At 32.9% G+C, this 23,875-nt stretch overlaps 4 protein-coding genes across 7 annotated transcripts in view; 2 read left to right on the top strand and 2 right to left on the bottom strand.

Annotated features, from left to right (window-relative positions):
* The window catches only part of LOC144847620 (uncharacterized), a 62,235-nt gene extending 51,915 nt beyond the window's left edge, over positions 1 to 10,320 (top strand). For all 4 annotated transcript variants that reach the window (XM_078704071.1, XM_078704074.1, XM_078704073.1 and 1 more), the window contains 8 exons: positions 1,150 to 1,335; positions 2,108 to 2,180; positions 2,649 to 2,799; positions 3,460 to 3,589; positions 4,976 to 5,089; positions 5,485 to 5,642; positions 5,936 to 6,191; positions 6,761 to 10,320. In XM_078704071.1, coding sequence (XP_078560197.1) covers positions 1,150 to 1,335; positions 2,108 to 2,180; positions 2,649 to 2,799; positions 3,460 to 3,589; positions 4,976 to 5,089; positions 5,485 to 5,642; positions 5,936 to 6,191; positions 6,761 to 6,958 — 1,266 coding nt within the window. In that variant the 3' untranslated portion in view covers positions 6,959 to 10,320. The remainder of the gene's footprint in view (positions 1 to 1,149; positions 1,336 to 2,107; positions 2,181 to 2,648; positions 2,800 to 3,459; positions 3,590 to 4,975; positions 5,090 to 5,484; positions 5,643 to 5,935; positions 6,192 to 6,760) is intronic.
* Positions 1 to 23,875, bottom strand: part of LOC144847682 (BET1-like protein) — a 133,416-nt gene that overhangs the window by 69,416 nt on the left and 40,125 nt on the right. The window lies entirely within an intron of this gene.
* LOC144847673 (uncharacterized) lies at positions 11,508 to 16,237 on the bottom strand. Its single transcript, XM_078704160.1, has 4 exons — positions 16,088 to 16,237; positions 13,879 to 14,291; positions 13,021 to 13,237; positions 11,508 to 12,403 (listed from the first exon to the last, which is right to left on the bottom strand). The coding sequence occupies exons 2-4, from the start codon at positions 14,080 to 14,082 to the stop codon at positions 12,186 to 12,188; spliced, it is 639 nt and encodes a 212-aa protein (XP_078560286.1). The 5' UTR covers positions 14,083 to 14,291; positions 16,088 to 16,237; the 3' UTR covers positions 11,508 to 12,185.
* On the top strand, positions 16,442 to 23,844 carry LOC144847663 (uncharacterized). The gene is made up of 8 exons (XM_078704151.1): positions 16,442 to 16,672; positions 17,805 to 17,876; positions 18,119 to 18,190; positions 18,691 to 18,762; positions 19,315 to 19,461; positions 20,449 to 20,603; positions 20,779 to 20,880; positions 21,089 to 23,844. The coding sequence occupies exons 1-8, from the start codon at positions 16,464 to 16,466 to the stop codon at positions 21,265 to 21,267; spliced, it is 1,008 nt and encodes a 335-aa protein (XP_078560277.1). The 5' UTR covers positions 16,442 to 16,463; the 3' UTR covers positions 21,268 to 23,844.

Consider the following 23,875-nt stretch of genomic DNA (forward strand, 5'->3'; position numbering starts at 1 on the left):
AATAACATAGAGACCTAGAGAAAGTTTATATTGTTTACTACTTATCCTTAAACCAGTGTGCCACCTATGTGATCCCTCCTTGTCAATATTCAACAACATTTCTAAAGGTTAAACTTCAACTCTATAACGATAAATAACTGAATGATATCTCTGGTGATCTTGTACTGCTACACTGTGAACTATGTACTGTGTCTGCCTTCATTGTTTATGTTGTATGTTATAAAATTACCTTTACACCATTTGAATGCTATGTGTTCCAAGTCTGATGATGATATACAAAAACAATGTTCACAGGTAGTTTCTATTTATTTCTAATCGTATGTTAAACAATGTTTATATAAAAAAGAAGTTAATATGTTATTAAATATTGTATAGGAGACTTTGTGTAGTGTTTCTATTAGGGTTGACTGTTGTTTTAATATACAAAATACAACCTATAGAATTGAATTAATCAGGGTGTAGAAATTGTATTGGTACCTCTAGTAGTGGCACTGTGGCTTTGTTACCAATTCATTGGTTCAAATTATGTCACAATACAGTACCACAATACAGCCCCGCTACCTAAGTCATAGACATAGACTTGGTTTAGAAAGCATGGGGTACCATTTTGTATTTTATTTGCTGTTGGATGGTGTGAATGTAAAAAAAAAATGTTTATTTTCATGAACAAGATACTAAATTATAACAGACCTTGAATGAGTGTGCTACTACTGTGCCATGTTGAGCATAGAACCATCATCTTTATGTCTCATCCAGAAGATGATATTCAAAAGTTATGATTAGGAATATAGATGATTTATACAATTTCAAATTCATCAGATTTAGTAATTTGTGATGTTCCAATAGATAGACTCTCAATCCAGTCGTCAATATATAATTGTAAATCTGTAACTGTTGCAACATACTCTAAACTAGATGCAATTATTTGTGCATATGGTGCTCCTTCATGCTTTACTGAACCTCATATACTCTACTAATGTAACGCGGCCATCAAATACATCTTTATACATTTTTTCCTAGTCTGGACAATTTTCATTTTTGTGTTCTATATGTCTATATTACTCTTTTAATTGCTTGCAGTTGAAATATAGAATTCACTTTTAGTTTTTTTACAGTATATGTAAGATTTATCCTTTTTTTTTTTTGCAGACAAAGCATGGAACAATTCCTACAAATATGCAGACTAGTTCATCATTGGTGATAGCAAATAAAACGAAAAAACCAACAGCATCCGAAACGGAACTTGAGAAATATGCCGTGGAGAATCTAAACAAACACAAGAAGGGAATTTTCAGGAAACCGGTTTCATTAGCGCATATGCTTTCTTGGACAAAAGTAAGTTTGCATTAATTATCCAAATAGTTTTTGAACATTACTGTAGAAAGGTGAAAAATGTATTAGCCCACTGCTTTGAGTGTTCCAAACAGATTTGGATGATGGCAGAAAGTAACAGTACAAATCCTTTAAACATTTAATATTTAAAGCTTGGTTCGCACTTAAAATGCAACACAAAGATGTAATCGCATACAATCACATTGTTGCATTCATCTTTGTGGGAACCAGAGCTTAACATGCTTTTAAATCATCATTTTATCCCTCTGTAATTTCGCTCTAGAGCATGTTACCTCAGTTTTTTCTATATTTTAAGCAACTTTAGTCATTTATTTTTTTTGGTAAATTAAGATATTTAAGTGGCAGGCTCCACTACAACAACAACTACATTCATTGCCATATGTTTGTATAAATTGCCTTATTACTTTACACACCTTTTGATTTGAACGTTAAACAAATTTATATGACTACTCTGATATTACGTTTTTAATATCGTTAATATAACTGAAAACGTCATTATAGATAGATATAATTTTGTTTAGTGTACCCTAAATTTTTGCTGCCTGTAATTTTTACTGTCTATAATTTTTGCAATATATTTTCAATATGTTCACATTATTATCATTAAATTTAAAATATCATTTTAATCGATTTAGACATTACATCATGAAATGTGTAAACTGAAAGTTGTTATATAAATAAGCATGAGTTGTTCATTATGATTTACATTTACATCATCTGGAAAAAAAACTGTTTAAATCTTTTGTTTCAACAGGAACCGATAAAGAAACCCATGCTGATGACACGCGATAAGGAAGTCAAACGTGAAGCACTGGAATCTTTTAAATATATCCTTTGATATCATTCTACTAAAATAGAACATTTCTGTTACAAAGTTCCCTCCCTCTAATTTCAATAAAATTGATATTATGTTTAAAAAAAATGTGCTGGATTACGGTGAAGATGATTTTATTACTAAATCATGAATGAATTAAGCTCTGTCTATACACTATCAAACTAGTTTAACAAAAAAAAGTGTGATGTGCCCAAATATGGTAGTGATATGACATCATCATGTCCATATGGGCACATCACATTTTTTTTCACATAAAGTTTGATAGTGTAGACAGAGCTTAACATTAATAGTTATCACCACATTAAAATAATGTCCATAGCAGGCAGAATCTGGTTGCTGCTCTTACTAAACTTTCTTCCAATCCTTCTCTATATCTAGTTTAAATATAGATATTGTATTTATGGGTTTTTTTCTGAAGTTTTACAAAATATAATTTTATTTGACTTAACTGATTGTTTACTAATTCAATGTTATATGAGCGATAAGAAACTTAAAGGGTTCACGCGCGAGACATCGATCTTAGAACTTACGACGCGTGGATGGAAAAAGCCAAAGCTACGAGACGAGATATTCATACAGTTGTGTAAACAAACAACAGACAACCGTAGAGAGTAAGTCTTTAGAATTATTCTGTCTATTTATCTTGGCAATGTAGCTTTGTGGTACTCTGCTTGCTTACCAATTCCAGGGTCGTGAGTTCAAATCCTAATTGTTAGAGTACCAAGTCTTGTACAAGATTTTATTAGGATTTTGTTTTTCAGTGTTGAATAAGTGGTTGAATTTTAAAATACTGTTAATATCAGTCATATGAACAGTGTGTCTGAAATAAATTTGAATTGAATTGAAATTTCCATGGAGGGTCTTTTCTAGGAAACAAAGAATTCATCTTGAAAGTCATAATATAACCTCAGATTCTTAATACAGCCAACAACCAAATGATTGAGATCATCTCGGATGGATCATGTGTCCTTAAAATGTCCACACTCTCGGTGTAATCATATCTGGTTTACCTGGTCCCACTGTTTAACATATGAACATGTAGTGGAACTGTAGCTTGGTGGTTGCCTTCCAATCCCAAGGTCCGGGGTTTAATCCTGCCCTAGTTCCACTCCCTAAGCCTCAAATGAGACTTAATTTATAAGCATGATAAATTATAAAACAGTTTATCCATCTTGTAATTGGCGATTAATCACTGTTGAATGCATATGGAAATTTAAAACAAAAACATTTTTTAACATAATGACATTAATAATTTTTTATTTTTTTCATAGTGATAGCTTAATGAAGGGCTGGGAGATTATAGCTGTTTGTTTGTCAATATTTCCTCCAACCACAAGGTTCTATTCATACTTAGAAGGTTACCTCTACAAACATCTAGATGGAAACTTTGACACAAGAAAGGTTAGTACAAGTTTTAGTTGTCCCATGACCTAGATGATCGTAGGGGCGTAGCAGATGAGATACAGTAGTACTCATCATGATAACGATACACAGGCATAAGCCATATCTCCCAGTGGTGCCTATCTCCTCTCCGGGCTGGCAGGGTTTTTGTGAATGGCCGTCGTTGTTTATCCTGAAAGGTTAGTACATCAAAAGAAACAATTTGCATACTACAGTACCAATAAATGTATACTTCAAAAATGAAAAATGCGAAACTATTTCTGAAAACAATTATTTCTCATGGAAATGTTTAATTATCGGATGTAGGAATCCGCCCACTTACTAGTTAAGCGTCAACATAATTAATATCTCGCCTACTCGTTAACAATTGTATAATAAGGAAATTGTGTTGGTTTATTGGCAATGACTTAGGTTGTACGATAAACTACAACATGGCCAGAAAACCGCAGGAATGATTCGTATTGTGGTTGAGTGGTTGAAAAGAAAATTGGCTACCAGTCACTCTAGTGATTAGTTCAAATCCTATATTTCTTTCTATTATTTTGTTTATTTTTTTGGCATAATCAACTTGACATGTAAAGCTCTGTCTACACTATCAAACCAGTTTGACAAAAAAAAGTCTGATGTGCCCAAATATGGAAGTGATATGACCAAATATGGTAGTGATATGACATCATCATGTCTATATATGGGCACATCACATTTTGTTGTAACATAACGTTTTATAGTGTAGAAAGAGCTTTAGACATGATGCATGTACATTGGTGTTCTCAGTGGATTGCCACAGCAGATATTTACATATTTGGCAATCCTTGCTTAAAAAGATTAATATAATAATATCAATAATGAGTGTAGAAATTATGATAAATTGAATAATGTTACTAATGTTAGCCAGACCTCTTAGATTCAATACTTAATTAGAAACATAAATGTGTAATTGCTCGGCCATTTGCAGGAGGATGTGTACATGGAAAATTAAGTTTCTCTTTATATGATTAATATTTTGCATACATGCCAACACTCCCGTTTTGGCTGAGAGGCTCCTGTATTTTAGACTCGTCTCCAGGCCTAATATTGTGCTCCCGGTTTCCACAGTTGCTCCCGGATTACAAAGATAACTGAATTTATATGTGTGGTTTTCTGCCTTAAGTTATATCAAAAAGGCTTACACACACAAGCAAATTTACAATATTCTGCGGTCTCAACAGAAAAGGGATTCTTATCATATAGCCACCACGCGATACCGCTTATGACGTCGCACACTGCACTACTTACCTCTCGATAACAGATAGAGGGTGCTGTTGACCTAAAAAACACCATTTTTTTTACTTCAGATGTTGGCATGTATGATGTGTTTCATAATTGTTGTGCATTTGTATGTTTTAGGTTGAAGTCAGTCGATATGCTTCATACAGTATGAGAAAACTAGAACGAGTATTACAAGCTGGAGCAAGGAAAGGCAATAAGAAGATTACAACAGAAGAAATTGAATTAGCCAAGGTAAATATGCATAATAATAATAATAATAATAATAAAAAGTCACATGACAATTTCTGTAGAGTCACATGACAATGTCTGGACAGTCACATGATCTCTTATAGAGTCGCATGGTTGATCCTAATTAAAATCACATGTTCTGTATTTTACAGCTGCATCAAAATAATATTACTTTGAAACTGACTCTAGTTTTCTTATACAATATAGATGCTTACAATTACACTTACAATACTGTATTTAAAAAGAAACATACTGTAGAGGGCAGCATTTACAAATAATACTGTAGATCAAACTTTATGTGACAAAAAAATGTGATATGCCCATATATGGACATGATGATGTCATATCACTAAAGAGAAAAGATCAAATAGTAATACAAATAGTTCCTCTTTTTTCAGCGGTCTGTTTTCCACCCGTCTATGTTTGGCAGTATGCTGGACGAGGTCATGGAGTTACAGAAGGACCGATTCCCTGACAGTAAAATTCCATGGGTTGTGAAGACATTGTCTAATGAGGTGATCAAATTAGGCGGTGAAAAAACTGAAGGCATATTCAGGTACTTATTAACTATTTTATTTTTCAATGTTTTCAAATCTGTATAATCCAGATATTGTATTGGCTTAAAAAGTCATTTCTCCTTCGGGCTGGTCCAAAATATCAACTTTCTCCTGGTCTGGTCCAAAAGGGCTGATTTTCTTCAATTCTTTTAGAATAGATAGAAGTTACCTTTTGAAAAGTATGGTATTTTGAGGACCATTTTGGAAGGTCTATTTAATATGCAAACCACAAAATCTGTTCTTTTCTTGAGTTAAACTAAAAGTCTCATTTATCTCATTCTTTCGTGATTAGAATACCAGGCGACATTGATGAAGTGAACGCCCTCAAGGTTCAATGCGACACGTGGATGGAACCCTCATGTAAAGACCCCAATGTACCAGCTTCATTATTAAAACTCTGGTATCGTGAATTATACGAGCCTCTCATACCCTTTGAACTCTACGATAGGTGTATAGAATGTAAAGGTACAAAAGAGGCGTTGCATATCGTTAGTGAACTGCCAGAAATTAATCGACTTGTCTTGAATTATTTCATACGATTTCTACAGGTAAGACTCTTTCACTTATAATAGACAGGTAAACAAAAACTACAATTCAAATGTGTATAGCGGATTTTCCACTAGGCGAATTTGTTCGTGCGAATCGAAAGTCTCTTTTGGAGATGGAAACATGAATATGAATACGTTACTTTTAAGCTGATTTTCCACTAGACGAAAGCGTCAGCTTTTACGCATGCTTATTCATGTTCCTATCTTTCAAATCCATCTCTGCGACGAATTCTAGTTCCTTGAGTTTTTTTGATTGTTCAAATTGTTTTTACTTTTTGCAAAGTGAAAAATTGCGCAACCATTCAGAACTTCAGAAATGAGCCATGGCGCATTCCTGAGCACTCATGCGAATCGAAAAGCTCAGCAGACATGTGATGAACATGAAAATCGCAGCGATTCGCTCTAGAAGTGGAAAGAGTAGCATGATTTTTTTCTCTGCGAAATGTTGGACTCGCGCAAATAAATTTGCCTAGTGAAAAATCAGCAAATTTCTAGGCTACCTTTATTTTAGGGTAATCTGAACCACAGACTCTGCCTATTATAAATAATTATTATCTTCTAATTTTCAGAAATTCGTTAGAGAGGAAATAGTCACTGAAACCAAAATGGACGAAAACAACTTAGCCATGGTGATGGCACCAAACTGTTTGCGCTGCGATTCTGACGATCCAACTGTCATATTTGAGAATGCACGTAAAGAAATGGCATTTGTGAGGACTTTAATACGAGAACTTGATACCTCGTGCGCTGCTGAGGACTTCAAATGAGATGGAAAAAAAGAGTTCTTGTCAATTAGAGTTATGATGTCACATCTTGTGCAGATCGAGTTATGAAGAGCTGATTTTCAGGATTAAAGAAAACATATATATTCAGGAATTTTTCGCTCGGAAAAAGCAGGTGCTGGCACGTGCTATTGTGTGCGTGTTTACGCACGCACAGTGCACGTTCCCATTAAAGTAGGACGTGTGATGGAACGTGTTGATCATCAGGTGCTGGCATGTGGTATTCAGTATTTGTTTATAGCACAGGATATATTATTTGTGTACTACAGATTTTGAAGTAATGGTCATGTATTTATTGGAACATTTTGGTATTTGTATCTTATACATGCATTGACATTTATATATGAAAGTACCTTACAATGTGTCAACATACTGGTCCCCCACCCCCAGTATATTACTGGTGTAGTACTCAATAGGATGGGGTTGTGCTATATTTGTACATCCTGTGTGTACAGTGTAGAAGACATGTCGATACATTATGTTGTACATGTTAAGTGTATCTCAATAGCATGAGCTTTGTGAGTTTGTGTTGCCGTGTGTTATACATAGATAGTAACACATGTTATACCTATGTGTTATACATAAATCGTGGTGCGTGTTATACATTCATTGTCTCTCGCGTGTTGCACATAGATCGTGGCGCGTGTTGATGTTTTCAAGTACATAATGTTTCTTGGTTTCTAAAAGCCAACTCAGACAGCATCTTACAGTACCACGACGTCCCAACGAAACGTTTCGGAGTTGAATCCCGATGAGACGAGTCATCTTGAGATTTTTAGGTCGTCGCAAGAACTTTAAAAATGTTTAATTTTCTCCCAACACAAACCTCCTCGTACAACTCTGTCTGAGTTGGCCTTAACTCGTTTTTATGTGATTTTTCAAGACCTGTTGGAACATACCATTCACTTCATAGCGACGTTAAAGTACAGTGCCTGCAGCTGTATTGTCAGTGTGTGAAACTATTGTTCATATCTACAACATGATCAAGATTTATATCTTACTGATTTAATGTGTTATTTCTGGTCAATAGTTTCTTGAGAACATTGTCATATACTGTAGCATTGTAAACGTTTTCCTAGCGCCCTCTATTGTTTGCTAATGAATGCAGGTACTGTATTTTTTATGAAGAAAAGAAATTCAGAATGAATTACTCGGTTATAATTTTTTTTTTTCCTACATTGGTTTTATCGACTGTTAAATCTGTTATCTTAATTGTGCATCTTGATATCTGGTAAACAAACTGTGTATGCATAGAAATCTTTTTTTTTGTAGCGTCAGTCAACCAAACCTCTTGTCAACCCTTTACATTCAGAACATTTATCACATATATGTCCTGTCCATAGGTACTTTGACAGTCTCCGCTGACCCGTAATTTTTTTTCTGCTTAGCAAATCCCCATAAAATCAGATTTTTATTGCAAGTTACTTTTTATTACAGTTTTAAGTTCTTCATAATCTATATTTTGATAAACTATTCAACTTATGACTTGCCATGACCAAATTTTCTATTATCTGATAATCTATTTGATTTTGCCTGACCATGACCACTGCTCCAGATTCTGTGTATTGTATTAGCTGTTATAAGCTTTCCTATTTGTTTGGCCTTTTATCCATGCTTTGTGTCAGATCTTACTTAACAAAATTCCTGTTTCATGCATCACTGCCGCATGTTATTTGAATACTTTACTTTGATTGGCTACTGTAGCATGGACCTATATTTATAGGTCCATGGCTGTAGTATGAATTGTATCATATGATTATGACGTCACTCGTATTTTTAGCTTACAATTATGAAAACTTAAATTTTATTAGACAATCAAAATTTCCTTTTTTTATTGCATGCGAACAATCATTTGTATTCATTGTCGCTGGGAGCTTTTCAATCATTTTCTAGACTGCAAGAAAATAGAGCAATCAGGCATGCAGACACGCCTTTTTCAAAACGTTTGCAACAACACCTCTATAAAATAGATTTTCATCATTGATTTCTAGGTTTATTATCCAATTTCAAAGCCAGATATTTAGCCCACTTTAAGTGTCCTGCTACATATATTATAATCTGCTTTGATATATATACAGAGTTTTGATTTATACGTTTACGTTTCATACGTATACTACTTGATCTCATTGTAATTTTCGGACAAAGATCGAAACGTCAACTGGTGGACTAACACAAAAAAGACAATAACTACAGACTTGTGGCAAGTCCACTACTTTAGGGCATTATTGTTAAACAGTTTTACTGTATTCATCCATTGTCAAGTATGTATTCAAATTCAGCTCCTAGAACAATTTTCCGGTCGTGAATTTGTTGTTTGTTGGTTCGACTCCAGTCTTTTATTTCACGATATAGATAGTTCAATGAGGGAGGTGTATTTTTATACCTCCCTGGTTCTATCATGATCAAATTATTTTTGGCAATAATTTATCAGGGATTTTTCATGATTAAATCTCTGTTTTTATAATTACCTATCTGTGCCACCCTTAGCTGGTTTATTAAAAGGAGTGATAATAATGAGATATGAGGCTGAAATATCATCCCAAAATTTATTTCTGAAAGTCGTTTTTAAAGCTTTTTTTTACAAGAACGCAACGCAAGGACCGTTAAGCGTAACGCAAGTAATTTGACCAATCACAAGCAATGGATTATTCGAACTGTCCTTTGCCATTGGTCAATTCGTTTGCGTTGCGCTTACGTCTTGCGTTTGGATTATTTTGTACACATAACAAATAACTGTTCTATATTGAACACATTCTTCCTTTTTTTATATTTTTTATGGAACAAAAATCATTTTATCATTTTCGCGAAAAATACAATTATTAAAAATATAGTTGTAAGATATCTAAGATTTTTAGATGTTTTACGACAATTTGCAACTCAATTTATTTTTTATTTAATTATTTCATAGAATTCATTTTTCTCTTTATATTTATTTGCCATTTTCTATAAAATTTACTTTTGCAAAAAGTTATATATATATGTACAGCCTTAAATTTTGTACTATTTGATATGCTTCCGATAATTGTTTAAAAAATAACGAAGGATGCAATAAAAAGCATAGCATTGTGAAGTTAGATTCTCACTGAAGTAATAATAATGTCAGTGATACAAATAAAATGAGAAAAACATTATGTTATTGTAAAGATGTTTAGCATATAGTATTAACCGTAGATTTATGAATAAATATTATGCTTGATTCACACTAGAGACGCAACGCAAGGACGTAAGCGCAACGTAAGGCTCTGTCTACACTATCAAACTAGGTTGTGATGTGCACAAATGGTAGTGATATATCATCGTGTCCATATATTTGTACATAAAGTGTTATAGTTCCTAAGTGATTTGACCAATCACAAGTGATGGATTATCCGAACTGTCGCTTGTCATTGGTCAACTCGCCTGCGTTGCGTCTCTAGTGGGAATAAAGCTTTAGTGTTAAGATTTATTAATATCGCTATTATAATATATAATAATTCCCATTATTGTTTTATTATTAATATTACATTTATTATTACAAATATCGTATTGTGAATCAATACAGAGTTAATGTACATAATTTTTCGTATGATTACTTTCTCCTCCATTTTATCTATAGAATTGTGAATATGTAATTTATATGTAACTTATTTCATGTGTTTAAACTTAAGGTTTTTTGTGCTATGTTAATCCTGTGTACAGATAACCTAAATATCATGAATAAACTGATTTGCAATATTTCAAGTTAAACAAATTTGTCGCCCTTCACTGTCTTTGTGTTCTTTGAAATGTTGTGCCCCGTCAAATTGCGCGATAGATTGAAATGAAAGTTGTTGTGGCTTGGTGGTTATGATGCTTGGCTACCAATTCAAGGGTCCTGGGTTCAAGTCTTTTTTTTCTAATGACAAATTACAACTCCACTCCCAAAGACTTGTAATAAGACTTTGTTTATGTAGAGCATCTTGTGAATGTTTGTCTTGTGAACAGGATTGCCACCCTTAAGAAGGATAGTGAATTAATTCGCTTATGGTTATCCTTGGCAATTTGCCTAAATAAATAATTTTTAAAAAATAAAAAAAAAATTAATATATGATATGAAATTTGCGACAACCTAGCAAATATCTAACAGTACTGTACTATGTACATTCCACGCGGCGCGCGGTGTCTGTTAAGGGGCGTAGAACATCTGACCGTGTCGCAGCCACAGATAAATCCTTTGATCAGCATCCTCCTGTTAGATTGCTTTGCTAGAACCTACTATATGCCTATGTATCTACCGTCGCCTGCACACATACAAACTACCAAACGCGTTGTTCATAATGATGCGATTTCTGCTTTACCGCTAATAAAAATTAACAGTGGGGTTTATTATCAATGTTGTTGCCAAGGTTATATTTTATACAGCAATATAAAATATATAGCTACCCTCTTATTGCTCGAACCGTCTGCTGTCTGGGTCATAATTAGTATAATTACTCGATGGTCTATTCAATCTTGGAGTATCCGTGGATTCAATCTATTGTACAGTAACCAACAAAGGATATTTTTGTTCATCGTGTAGACCACAAGCGCTATTTAATGACCATGATACCAAATATTATTAAACAATTTTTTACAATGTATTCAAAGCTCTGTCTACACTACCAAAAAAGAAACAGAACTTTTCACATGCGGACGTGACACACATGATTGCGCAAAAACGTACAGAGTGGCGAACACAAGTGTCTAATAACACTAACAGAACTAATTTGAGAAAAAAAGTGATGTGCCCAAATATGGTAGTGATATGACATCATCTTTCCATATATGGGCACATCACAATTTTAGTGTCACATAAAGTTGGATGTGTAGATAGAGCTTAAGACAATAAATCCGTAAACGAAAAGATGTGTTTTAGCTAAAATACAAAATATACCTAATATTTTCATTAATTTTTAATTATTTATTTTATTATTTCGCTACTTAAAGATTCATTGTCCCCCTGAAAAAAAAAATTATTTACCTTAAGAAACTAACATTTTAAGCAAAGAATAGTCAAATTGGCTGCCAGCCTATTGGTTTTTGGTTAAATGTAACCGTTTATTTTGGCTGTTTATAAGTGAAAACATCATTTTTTGCCTTTTTTTTTTACTATGAAAGTGCTTAACTTCATTAAAGCTGCAAAATGGACTATTCAAAGTCTGATTTTATTAATCTTCATTTTTCATGATTTTGGGGGACAATACAATGAATGAATCTAAATCTTGACCGGACAGTTCGGGTTGAATTTCGTCATCGTTGCCATCATGGGATTTGGATCGTAGAATACCTGCAGCTTCTCAATCTTTAGTGCGTCATCCACAGTCGCAATACAACATCCCGACATTTCAATTTCTTCGTTCGTTGGTTCGTTTCCTAGATACGGTCCTGACCATTTCGTCCAATGTCGCCAAGTAAAGGTTACTTTTGGTGGTCCTAAAACAGAGACAAAGTAACTGTGATAAAAGTGTCTGATTTGTGATAAATGCGGACTCGACTCGTTAATCGATGTATATAGTTAATGACATTTCTTTTTACGTGGAAAAACAACCCCTGTACATAATATTAGATTCAACATTTATTTTAAATTTTATTCACAATTTTTTCTGACGGATATGGATTAACCAGGATACATTAAACTTAGTACCACCAATGTTACCCTAATGCGAGCCCCGGCTGTTGTCATAATAACTGAATAAATGTGTATATGAAATGTTTTTATTGTATTTTTGGTTAGAAATGTTTTAAAAGTATTGACAATGCGCTTTGTAATTTCCTACCGAAATCTTTTCAAATTATAATGAGCCTAATTCATAGGACTTATAATCGAAGGTTTTTATAAGGTGTGCTTTTGTGATAAATACATCGGAATTTATAGAGAAGACTGACCGGTTTTGTGTTTTTGCTTGTGTGCGGAATTGCATTGTGTAGTTTGATTAAGATTTCATTCTTCCTTGGTTTTACTGACCAACTGGCAACGATTAAATAGTTTAGTCTGTCTGTCATTGTCCTAGCCCCTTTACATTTTTGTAATTTGACCATAAACTACTCACCAGAAATAACTTCAATAAGTTCCCAGGCAAAGCCGTCTGGAAAAGCTCCTTTGAACACACCATGGGAGCTTTCATTGGTCTGTCCTTCTCCATTGTACAAGGGGCATTCACTTAAAAGCATATTGTAGTTTCCCATTCTTATGTTATCTTCAACATTCAGTGGTTTACCGCCATTAACAATGAATTCGTACTTTTCGTGGCTTACCGATTTCCAATCCTATGCAATAAAAATATTTTTTTAGTAGCATTTTATGTGTGTGTGAGATGTTTTCAATTACATTAATAATAGATAATAGACAATGACAGAGATACGATGTGATATATTATCAGACTGGATTTGTGTGTAAGACAAAATCAAAGGTTACATTTTCTTCTTTCTTTGCTTTAACTGATATCACCTGATAAATGCAATAACTATTACAATTGAGTTAAATAGTTTTTGAAGTGTTTTTTCTTTCACATAGAGCACTTTAAAAGCCAATTTACACAGACGAGCGGTAAAGGTAATAACAATATAGAATCTATTTTATTCCTTTTGATCTTTTATACAAAGCGTGGAGCGGACGGGCGGTTTCCGCTCAGGATAGACACAGATTCTACGTGTGACAAACCTACGCGGTTTTCCACTTGCCGTTACCGCTGTCTGTGTAAATTGACCTTAACGAGCAAAAATACGTACTATAATGGTCACCATACAGTTGCTTTATTCCAGATTCATGTCCACACACGCCTCCCGGACGATGGGTGGGGTGTTGCGAGATCAGACCAAATAATAGTGGTCTATAATACCCAATCTTATAAATTGAAGGAACTGATAGATAATTTTTGGATACAAAGAAAAAAAATGTTATCACTTACTTCTTTGTCCATTTTATGGGTACTTTCCATTTCCCAGGTTTTGACAAGATTCTCTACTAACTTCTCCAACGATCCGGGTTCATGTTGACGCGTCTTCTCTTCCAGGTATTTTTTGTCGACCAGATCGTAGTTAGGTTTTCCTTTCCTCCATCTGATGTTAGGATCTTCCATGTGATCTCTTACTGGTGTTTCCAGAGCTGCCATAGTGTATAAAGTTAACCTAACCGTTGATTCGACTTTTTAGCTTCAAGTGAATAATATAACTGATTCCGTGTGCGAACGGGTAATAAATAGTTGTGGTTCATTCAAGCTTATCAATAGGTCAACTCAAAGGTATTGATAATCATTCATTTTGATACGTCATAATGTTCATGAAGTTATTTGACATGAATATTCATGGTAGTCTTGTGGATCTATTGAGAGGGAGGGGAACGAAACGGTACAGTTATAGTTACGATAATTCTTTCAATAATTAATTTTATTTGGTAAAAATCATTGTCAACATAGACAACTAGAAAAATACACATAAAATGGGTTTAAACTTGTAAAAACTGCACTACAACAATAAAAAGCAGAAAAGCGTGAGTTCAAATGTTGAAAAAAAATACAGCTATAAGATTACAGTAAAAAATACGTTAAAAAAGGTATAAAAATTGAAATACCAATTGAATGTATAATACACTAAAAATATAAAAGTGGTTTGAAAAAGTTGAATTGATTTGGCAATATAAGATTTGAGCAGGATAGCCCCAAAAAATACCAAATTATTCAGGTTTATTTCCGTTTTTAGGGCTCTTGAAATAACACAGTAATAATAATTGTTAATCACAAACTTTTTAACAGTTAAGATGTACGGTGTAGCACAGTTAAGTACACTCTTATGGACACTTAATTTTTAACTATAACTATCTTCAACATTCTATTATTTGAATAGACTAAATTTGTCGAGCTCTTTTTGTTCAAGTCGAAAAATATTGCAGAGGGAAGAATGAGATTCCTCGGTACCTAGTGTAAATACATTTTAGTTGATTTGTTTTTCGACTAAATCACGTTTGCATTATTACATACAACGAGTTTGCGTGTGTGCGCTAGTAAGTCGCTTTATATATGCTTTCAAGTGTCTGGGCCAGACGACCCCACTAAGTTAATTTTCAAAAGAAATTTATGGTAACAGAATGAAAAATAACCTTTGCGAAGTTTAAATACATTTATGCTCGGCTGCAAGAACTAGCATTGTCTGTTCAATGAATACTCTTCTGTATTCACGTCAGAGGCTTTTTAATAAAGGTAGGGATGTATGAAGATATTACAATTAGAAATGGCGTTCTTGCAGGGAAATATTTTAACATAATCCAGTTTTAAAATTTAGTTTTCTATTCTTTTTAAACGGCTTGTTCTGGGAAAAAATCTATACTAAAACTTGACAAAAATTTATTCCTGAATTAAAACTATTAAAAATAGGCAACTATCTTTAACACATTTTTTTTAGCAACCTCACTCAACAATAATCACTTAACTCGAGTCAAATTGCCGAGCGGTTAAGGCAGGGGCGCCGTTTACCGTACCCAAAGAGCCAACAAATCGGCGAGGATCGACTCGCTCCTAGTTCTGGTGGTGGAAGTCTTCTCGGATAAGGACTATAAACGGTGCGCACTTTAAAGAACCCAGTTCATTATTCAGTAGGGGGTTACCCTGGTAGCCCCTGTATCAGGGGATTATCACCTATCTGATAGAACAGTGATTAATTTACTATTGGTAATCCTTGGCCACATTACCTAAAGACATAAAAGAAAATAAATAATATAAAGCTTGGTTACCATGGGACGCAGCGTAAGGACGTAAGCCGCAACGCAAATAAAAAATTGACCAATCACAAGTGTTGAGGCTTTTACTTGTTTGTCCTAGTGTGTCCATGCCCTATATTTACTTTATAAATGTATTTTGTGATAGTATTAAGTGCACCAAAGACATGGTACAATATACATATGTAACGCTCGTAGCGTCGTACGTTAAGCGGTATACAACAAAAAAAACTTCCAACCAGGTTTTGCACTTCACAATTGATTTATTGTGGTTCAAACTGAAAATGTAATAAAATAATACAATAAAGAACTACAATGTATCCAGGTAATTAGCAAAATGTAGAAATGGTATTAAGCCTAAACTAAACTAAAGAGAGTAATCAAAGGAAGCAAAATAACGAACTTACATCACTGGCCTGTCTGGTGTAATACAAAGGTGTGCATGTGATTACCGCTCACGAAAGAAAAGAACAACGACAAGCGCAGCACAGTAAAAGGGAATAGAAACAAAAGAACGGGAAATTTACATATTATGTCAGGTGCAGTTTAACATAGCAGAAATAAAGCGTTGCGTTACTAACAACATACATGCATTTATAGACAGTTTTACAATTTATTCTAATAATAAAGCAACGGAAGATTTATTTTGGTTTTTTTAACGCAGCAGTAATTTGGTTTTTCCCAATGTTGTTGTCAATGTAGAGGGCGTTAATAAGTACAAGAGTCACACAACAGAAAACCAACCAGTAAGTACGCCACCAACACCCACCAGCTCAGAGGAAAATGGCGAAAATGTTTTCAGTTAATAATATGTTGTTGGTTTTTTGTATTGTTTTCTGTTGCTTAAATTCAGTTGAAGGTGCTTCGGAACCATGTAGATCAGATGCTTGTTTAGATTGCCCAAATTCCTGTACCTGTAGTATTTCTACAGCTAATTGTTCGAGATTAGGTTTCACCGGGTTTCCGGGAAAGCTAGGCGATTACGAATTCATGTAAGTAGGTACTAAAACCACCATTCGAATCGGTATTGAAAGACATAACAGAAGAATAAGAAAATTGTCCTGGCCTAGCTATGTGGCCTGTGTCTGCAGTGGTAAAACATTAAAATCCCCCAAATTGGACACCCAAAAATCCAAATACAGTCTCAAAGAACAGACAGACATTCCCATTTTATTATTTCATCAAAAAGGAGGCTGGTCATCTGTATATAAATAGTTATAATAGGGCCTGATCCAATTTACCCAATGCACTTCCAGGGTTTAATTTTACGCCGTGGCTAAAGATACGGTAACGTATCCATACTTCTAAAAACTAATAGTACGGTAATTATAGAGGTCGCTGCAATTTGCTAAAGGTACAATAAAATGGCACAATAAAATGGCATTCCTAAAACTCATTCCTAAATATAACAAGAAATATTTCTTACAAAAAACGCTGCTCGCTTATTGACGTAACAGTTTTAAAGATATATTGTCCCTTTGAAAAATATTTTTTATTTTCAATTTGTTTTTGAATTTGTCATTTTTATTGTCACATAATAGTTATTTTACCTGAAAAAATGTAATTTAAAGCAAAAAATACCTAAATTGTCTGTCAGACAATTGTTTTTTTTTCAGCTGAAATGAATTTCCTCTGGTATATCTGCCAACATTAAAGTAAAAAAAACAAATCTGTTGAGACATTATCAATACCTCCGTATCAAAAGTTACACCTAAATCTCTCTCATTATGCTTTGAGTTCAACGTTGTTCATGTAATGTAGGAAATCAGGATTACGTCTGCCATAGTGGATAACTTTACATTTATCTTCGTTAAAAGGCACTGCCATTTTTTCGGCCATGCAGACAAGGCGTCAATATCAACTTGGAGGTTTAATTTATCTGCATCTGAATTTACAACTCTTTATGATATAATTATAAGTTCTATCAGCTAGACTCAGAGGCCAAATACATGTTATTGATATGCTTGCTTCAATGTTAAATTGATTTTAAAAAGATTGAAATATTGAGTACTATATACTCATAAGCGCTAATCATCATTGTATTAAATTATAAATACACTATTAAAAAATGCATTCATGTATAAATATTTATATTTATTTATGGAACTTTATTTCGTTTTTCAGTGATTTTAGTAAAAACAATTTCACCATGGTTGTATCTAGTGCTTTGCCAGGACATCCAAGCCTAAAAAATCTGTAAATATAAAATTGTATTTTATTATCAATATTTTAGAATTTATCTAGAAATATAAAATGCTATATTTATGTTAGTATCAATATTTTAGAATGTAATGCGTAATAATCTAACTTAGATGTTTGTTCATGAAATTGATATGTAGTTCCTTGATAGTAAACAGTAAGGAACTACATATCAATATACTATCGAAACCAGAAGAAATGTTTTCATTGTTCATGAAATTGTTATGCTTTTATTTTAGTGATCTGAGCAGGAATCTCATAAAAAGATTGAATAACCAATCATTTGACGGTCTTGAAAGTCTTGAAGAGATGTAAGTGGTAATGTGTTTATTTAATATTACTGTACGCTGACAAAATGATGTATTTTGCAAGAGAATTATACTTTAATTTTCACTTTACCACATCAGTCTACAATTCCACTCACCATGGATTGCTTGAAGTTAAAAAATATGATTGATTGTTTTATTTATTTTTTTTTAGTTTTAATTATTAAACAGAGTCACACAGAACAAACAAAACAATTTAAAAATCAGTACAACAGTAAGACTCGAGTTAACTAATTGGATATCTAAAATACTTAAATTAAATACTAAATACTACCATATTCGACTTAAAAAAAAAGAATTTGAAAAAGTTGATAAATTGTGGCCATTTGTCAATATATCTTCATATGCAAATGAATAACATAATTCAATTCATTATCATATCATTTATACTAATTTGCAACCCAAATAACATGATGATATGTTACACTGTGATTGACTTGGCAAGCTAAGGTTCTAGTAATTATCTTTTTCTCTTTTTTCATCAGAAATCTTTCATACAATAAATTGAACATTTTAGCTGATAATGCATTCCCAAACCTAGCGAATCTCACAATATTGTAAGTATTACATTTTTTTATCAATGTTAAGCTCTGTCTACACTATCAAACTTTATGTGACAAGAAAATGTGATGTGCCTATATATAATGTACATGATGATGTCATATCACTACCATATTTAAGCATATCACCACCATATTTGGGCACATCACACTTTTTTTGTCAAACTAGTTTGAGTGTAGACAGAGCTTTACAGATCAGAGGCTTTATGACATTGCCATACTACTGTTATGTGTTGTATTCTTGTATATAAGGTGTTATGTAGTGTACTTTGGCATTAGGGAGCGTTCAACGACCAACCTAGATCAGGTCAATCAATGTTTTGTTGGTCGTCGAACCTAGAAAACTATGTCAGGGTGGAGAGCAATGGTCCCAATATCTCCACTGTCTACACTTGACAAAAAAAAAGTGTGATGTTCCCAAATATGGTAGTATTTGATAGTGTAGATAGAGCTTTATGAAAAGAGCTTACAGAATATACATACTGGCAAATTAGCTAAAATTTAATGTATGTAATTAGTTCTTTAATTGTTACATTTTTCTTTTCTTAGGAATTTAGGCAACAATGACTTGTCAAGTTTTAATCCTGTTGCTTTTGTGCCGAATATGATAAGAATGGAGAAGCTTTTGTTAAACGATAACAAATTTGCTACGTTGTCGGATGTTACCGCAAGTACATTCCCGAACCTACAACAGTTGTAAGTATTCAATTGTGAACGTAGCGGTTTAAAATCTGGCGATCTTTTTTTTTAAAACGTCACTTTGTTATTATAATTATTATTTCTTTATACTGGGTAGCGTTTTCAGTCAAAGATTCTTGTCCCAGAGGGCCCAGTTATGATGAGTGGCTGTTTATGATGAGTGGCTGTGTGTGACGGTGGATGTGTGTGACCGTGGCTGTGTGTGACCATAGCTGTGTGTGTATACTAATACACCGGGGTAACCCCCTACACATCTCGAAAGATGTACTAGGTACTAGTGCACATGAGCTAGATGTGTACACTGGACTTTTGGTTTATAGTCCATATCAAAGAAGACTCGTTTTACCACCAGAACAATGGAGCGAGTGAGCCTCGAACCTTTGGCGATGGCTACATAATTATGGTTCCACTGTATTAATCGCTCGTTTACTCATTCTATGCATGATCGTACGTTTTGGAGAGGAATGTACAGAATGACAGAGTCACATCTTGGCCTAAGATGATTGTACAATAAAATCTAAGCCTAGAAATATACTGTATTAGTACTATATACTATATTAGTCCCCCTTGTTCTATTACATTCTATGCCTCCTCCTGAGCTGGCTTACTATTAGTGTTGTTGTAGTTTTGTTTGCGGTACACCATGTATATTAGTTCTCGAAAGAACTGTTGAGTTTCTTGACGTTTCGCTCAATATGCTTTGGTCGTCCTCAGGAGTAAGAATGCAGAAAGTCCAGGAACTTCAAGTTTGCACCGCAAAGTTATATCAACATTTGATTTCGCTATGCAAACCTTCAAACAATATATTATATTATATACTTTGTAATTTATAGTCATAAGTATATACTACCATTATATATATTAATTTTTTACTATTGGTTGATTTTGTATTTTGAGTACAGTGTATTAGTTAGTTCTATTGCAGGTACCTACTGTATGCATGTTGAGCTTTTTGTAAACATTTTGTGTTTTTCTTAATGTCAGAGATCTTAGCGGTAATTTGATCCAATGTGATGAGAATATGAAATGGATTGCGACATTTCTGGGAAAAGAAGATACCTCCGTACAAGGCACGTGTGATGGCCCTGTTCAACTTAGTGGCAAAAATCTTGATGCAGTTCTAATGCAACAATTTAGTGGTAATTGATCTTTTTTGTTCAAATGATTGTCATTCATATATTCTGGCTTCCTAGAAACACAAGCCTTGATGTACTTATGTAATATCCTCGTTATTCAATGTATATTCCACATGACATGAAATCCCGGTCAGTTAGCATGTCCAGCATTTAAACAGTTTTATTTAATGTTTTCCAGATCCTACATATACAGTTCAACCAACCACAATGCTGATGACAAAGAATAATATGGAAACAACAGTGAAAGACAAGAACAGTCCAGAAGAATCTGGTGGAGCAAGTAAGTATGCACTGTTTGTGATGACCTATGACCTATGACATCATGTTTATTTATATATAATTCTGAATGTTATTGTTTTGAAATAGATCCAGCAGCAATTGAGTTACCAATCCTTTTCACACTGATAATATTATATTACTGACGACCTATGACCTATGACATCATGTTTATTTATATATAATTCTGAATGTTATTGTTTTATAAATAGATGCAGCAGCAATTGTCATACCAATCATTTTCGTACTGGTAATATTGATAGTACTCGCGGTCATATTCTACAAGAAGTACCATCAGCCACGACAAGCCACGAACAAGAAGTACAGTGCAGTGAGCAAAGAGCAAAATACCGGTAATAGAGTTTACAGTGACGTTACTACAGACTTATAATTGGGTCTGTAGTTTGTGTTGCAGATTTTAATAGTGGTAAAAAGCTTTGTTTATCGTGTGTTACTGTGGCTTCTAGATTTAATTATCTAAGAGAAGTAACATGTTTTATATTCAATACAATAAATGTTTTAATACAGTTGATTGATACATCTCAGAATTGCCAAAATGTGGTTTTAAGGACAACTGCGAATGAAAAGTGTATTAACAGATTCATATCAATGAATAGATATATTGCCTTGCTAGCCAATTAATTTGCCATTGTATTTGATTAGGCGTTCAGTAATCACCAATAAGTAAATGGTAATTAATTAATTAATTAACAATGCTCATAAAATGTGCGTTGAGATATCTTGTGGCTTGTTATCATGTAGTCACCCTAATGCAAAACAGTACTTCAACTAAATTGTTGAACGTGCTATCCCGTGTAGTTTTGATCGATTAAGCGTGGTTAATTGTGTAACACAAGTGAGATGACCGATCCATTGTGTCACGATTGGTCAAATTACGTCGATGCATTGTAGTCTAGTTGCTTGCAGTAATCGTATTCCATTTTCTAGTGTATATCTACAAATCTATCATTTCAAAATATTCATTCATATTTTGATTTATAATTCAACTAATAGCTATTCAATAAAGGTATGTGCAATAAGTTTATATAATTCAATAAACAATTCTAAAAAATTAAAATTTTAAATATTAAAATTCAAAATTTGTCAGAAGACTAATTTTTTATCGGATTGTTAATTTAATTTTCAAGATTCTTTCATCAATTGAACTTTTTATATAGAATTAGTTTTGAGATTTTTAAACTTTACCTCATTTATCCATGATTTTTCATATTATACTAAAGATGTGCAGACACTATACTGGTAAATGCATTGTTTATGCAATCCAATTATAATCCAACCCCCCCTGAAATTAAACTCTGGTCAAATACGGTATATCAAAAACAGCATTATTGTTTTTTAGGTGTTTTTTATGCTATTAAATTACTTTTATATTTCAGCTATTTAACTAAATATAATCAATTTTTTAATCAATATTGTCGTATAAAGTGAGTATGTTTAAAAACAAGTTGTTAAGGCTGTGCGCATCATATTATGTATTTGTGGTTATCTATTATTACTAAAGGAGCTACACAGTAAATCACAATACATTACTGCAGAAAGTATGAATTAACTTTGTCTAAGTTTTTGTAATGCTTTACCTTGATTTTAAAGTTTTTCATATTTTGAATTTTAAACTTTTTTTCGAAATGAGTATTTTGCTTATTAGTGGGTGCTTTGATGAGGATCAGGGAATTTATGATTGCATGATGGGAATGGGTCCTCGTAAACAGAGCGTTTGATCACATGCTTACTTACCGTTCAGCATTGTTATAGCGTACCATCGCATTCAAACTGGCCCAAATATCTGAATGTTGCCGTAGTTGGAAAGAAATTTCTGTTATGCAATCAAAAAATCTCTAATATTTTATAATTCCATAATATGCCCACCCGTTTTTATTTAATTAGTTTAATCAGTAATTTAATTTTTTGTAATTGTATTTGTATGTATTTTAAAGTATTAATTTTGCTTATAATATTAGGTGGCTTATGAAGGTCTTTCATTTTGTAATTACAATATCAACTGCTTGTCAATTGGTTGCCAGTTTACAGGTGTTTTTTTTTCCAATTTTGAATGAAATTTTATAAATAATTTCAGCTTATGATATAGGTAGTGTACTGTAGATGGAGATAATATTCAGCATTTATATATATTGTGGTACTAGATGTTCATATATACTGTAATTAGTTTTTTTCTTTTATATATATATATAAATTGCCAATGAGGACATTTTGATATTTAGTTTTATCGTGTTATGTATATTATTTTATACAAATTTAAAAATGTTTTTGCTAAACTGAACATTTTATTAAATAAGTAAAGTCCTCAAATACACCCATTTAACAACAGAATAATTGTATAAAATTCTTTATTGACTCCCAGCCTTTCTATAATAAATTCTATCTATATTTTATTTAATATACTGTACACATACAATAAATGCAGTTAAACATTTTTAAACATTTTAAAATTAAATTGGATCAAGAGATATAATTTATTTCAGACATAGTTTTGATACGAATTATTTATTAAACTTATTATTATTGTATTTTAAATATAGCAAAAAACCAAATTAATATTTTTATACCAAATAAGGAGATATATTGTCTTAATTTTATGCGATTATACTCTTTGCATCATCGTTTTTACCCTTTCTAAGATGATTCTATTGTAAAACATTTGTGTGTCGACCCGTAATGACAATTATTTATATAGGCTATTTTAAGATATTTATTTCTTAGACCATGGAGCTATAACATGCTTAGCCCAACAAGTCATTTCAATAATTGTTCATGTTTGTTAAATTTAATTAAACTACTTATTATTTGTTTTAAAGACATTTTACCTGTAAATAATCCCAGCATTTTGCTTGCTTTTGTCATAGATTGTGGTGTTGGTTAATAAATGATGCGCTAATTAATAAATGTAAATTTGTATTTTATTGTCATTTATTTAGTCAACTGTTTATTTTATATGTTTGATGAAACTGTCAGCACTGTAC

Source organism: Antedon bifida, chromosome 7 (assembly GCF_963402885.1).
Source record: "Antedon bifida chromosome 7, ecAntBifi1.1, whole genome shotgun sequence".
In the NCBI taxonomy this organism is placed as follows: Eukaryota; Metazoa; Echinodermata; class Crinoidea; order Comatulida; family Antedonidae; genus Antedon; species Antedon bifida.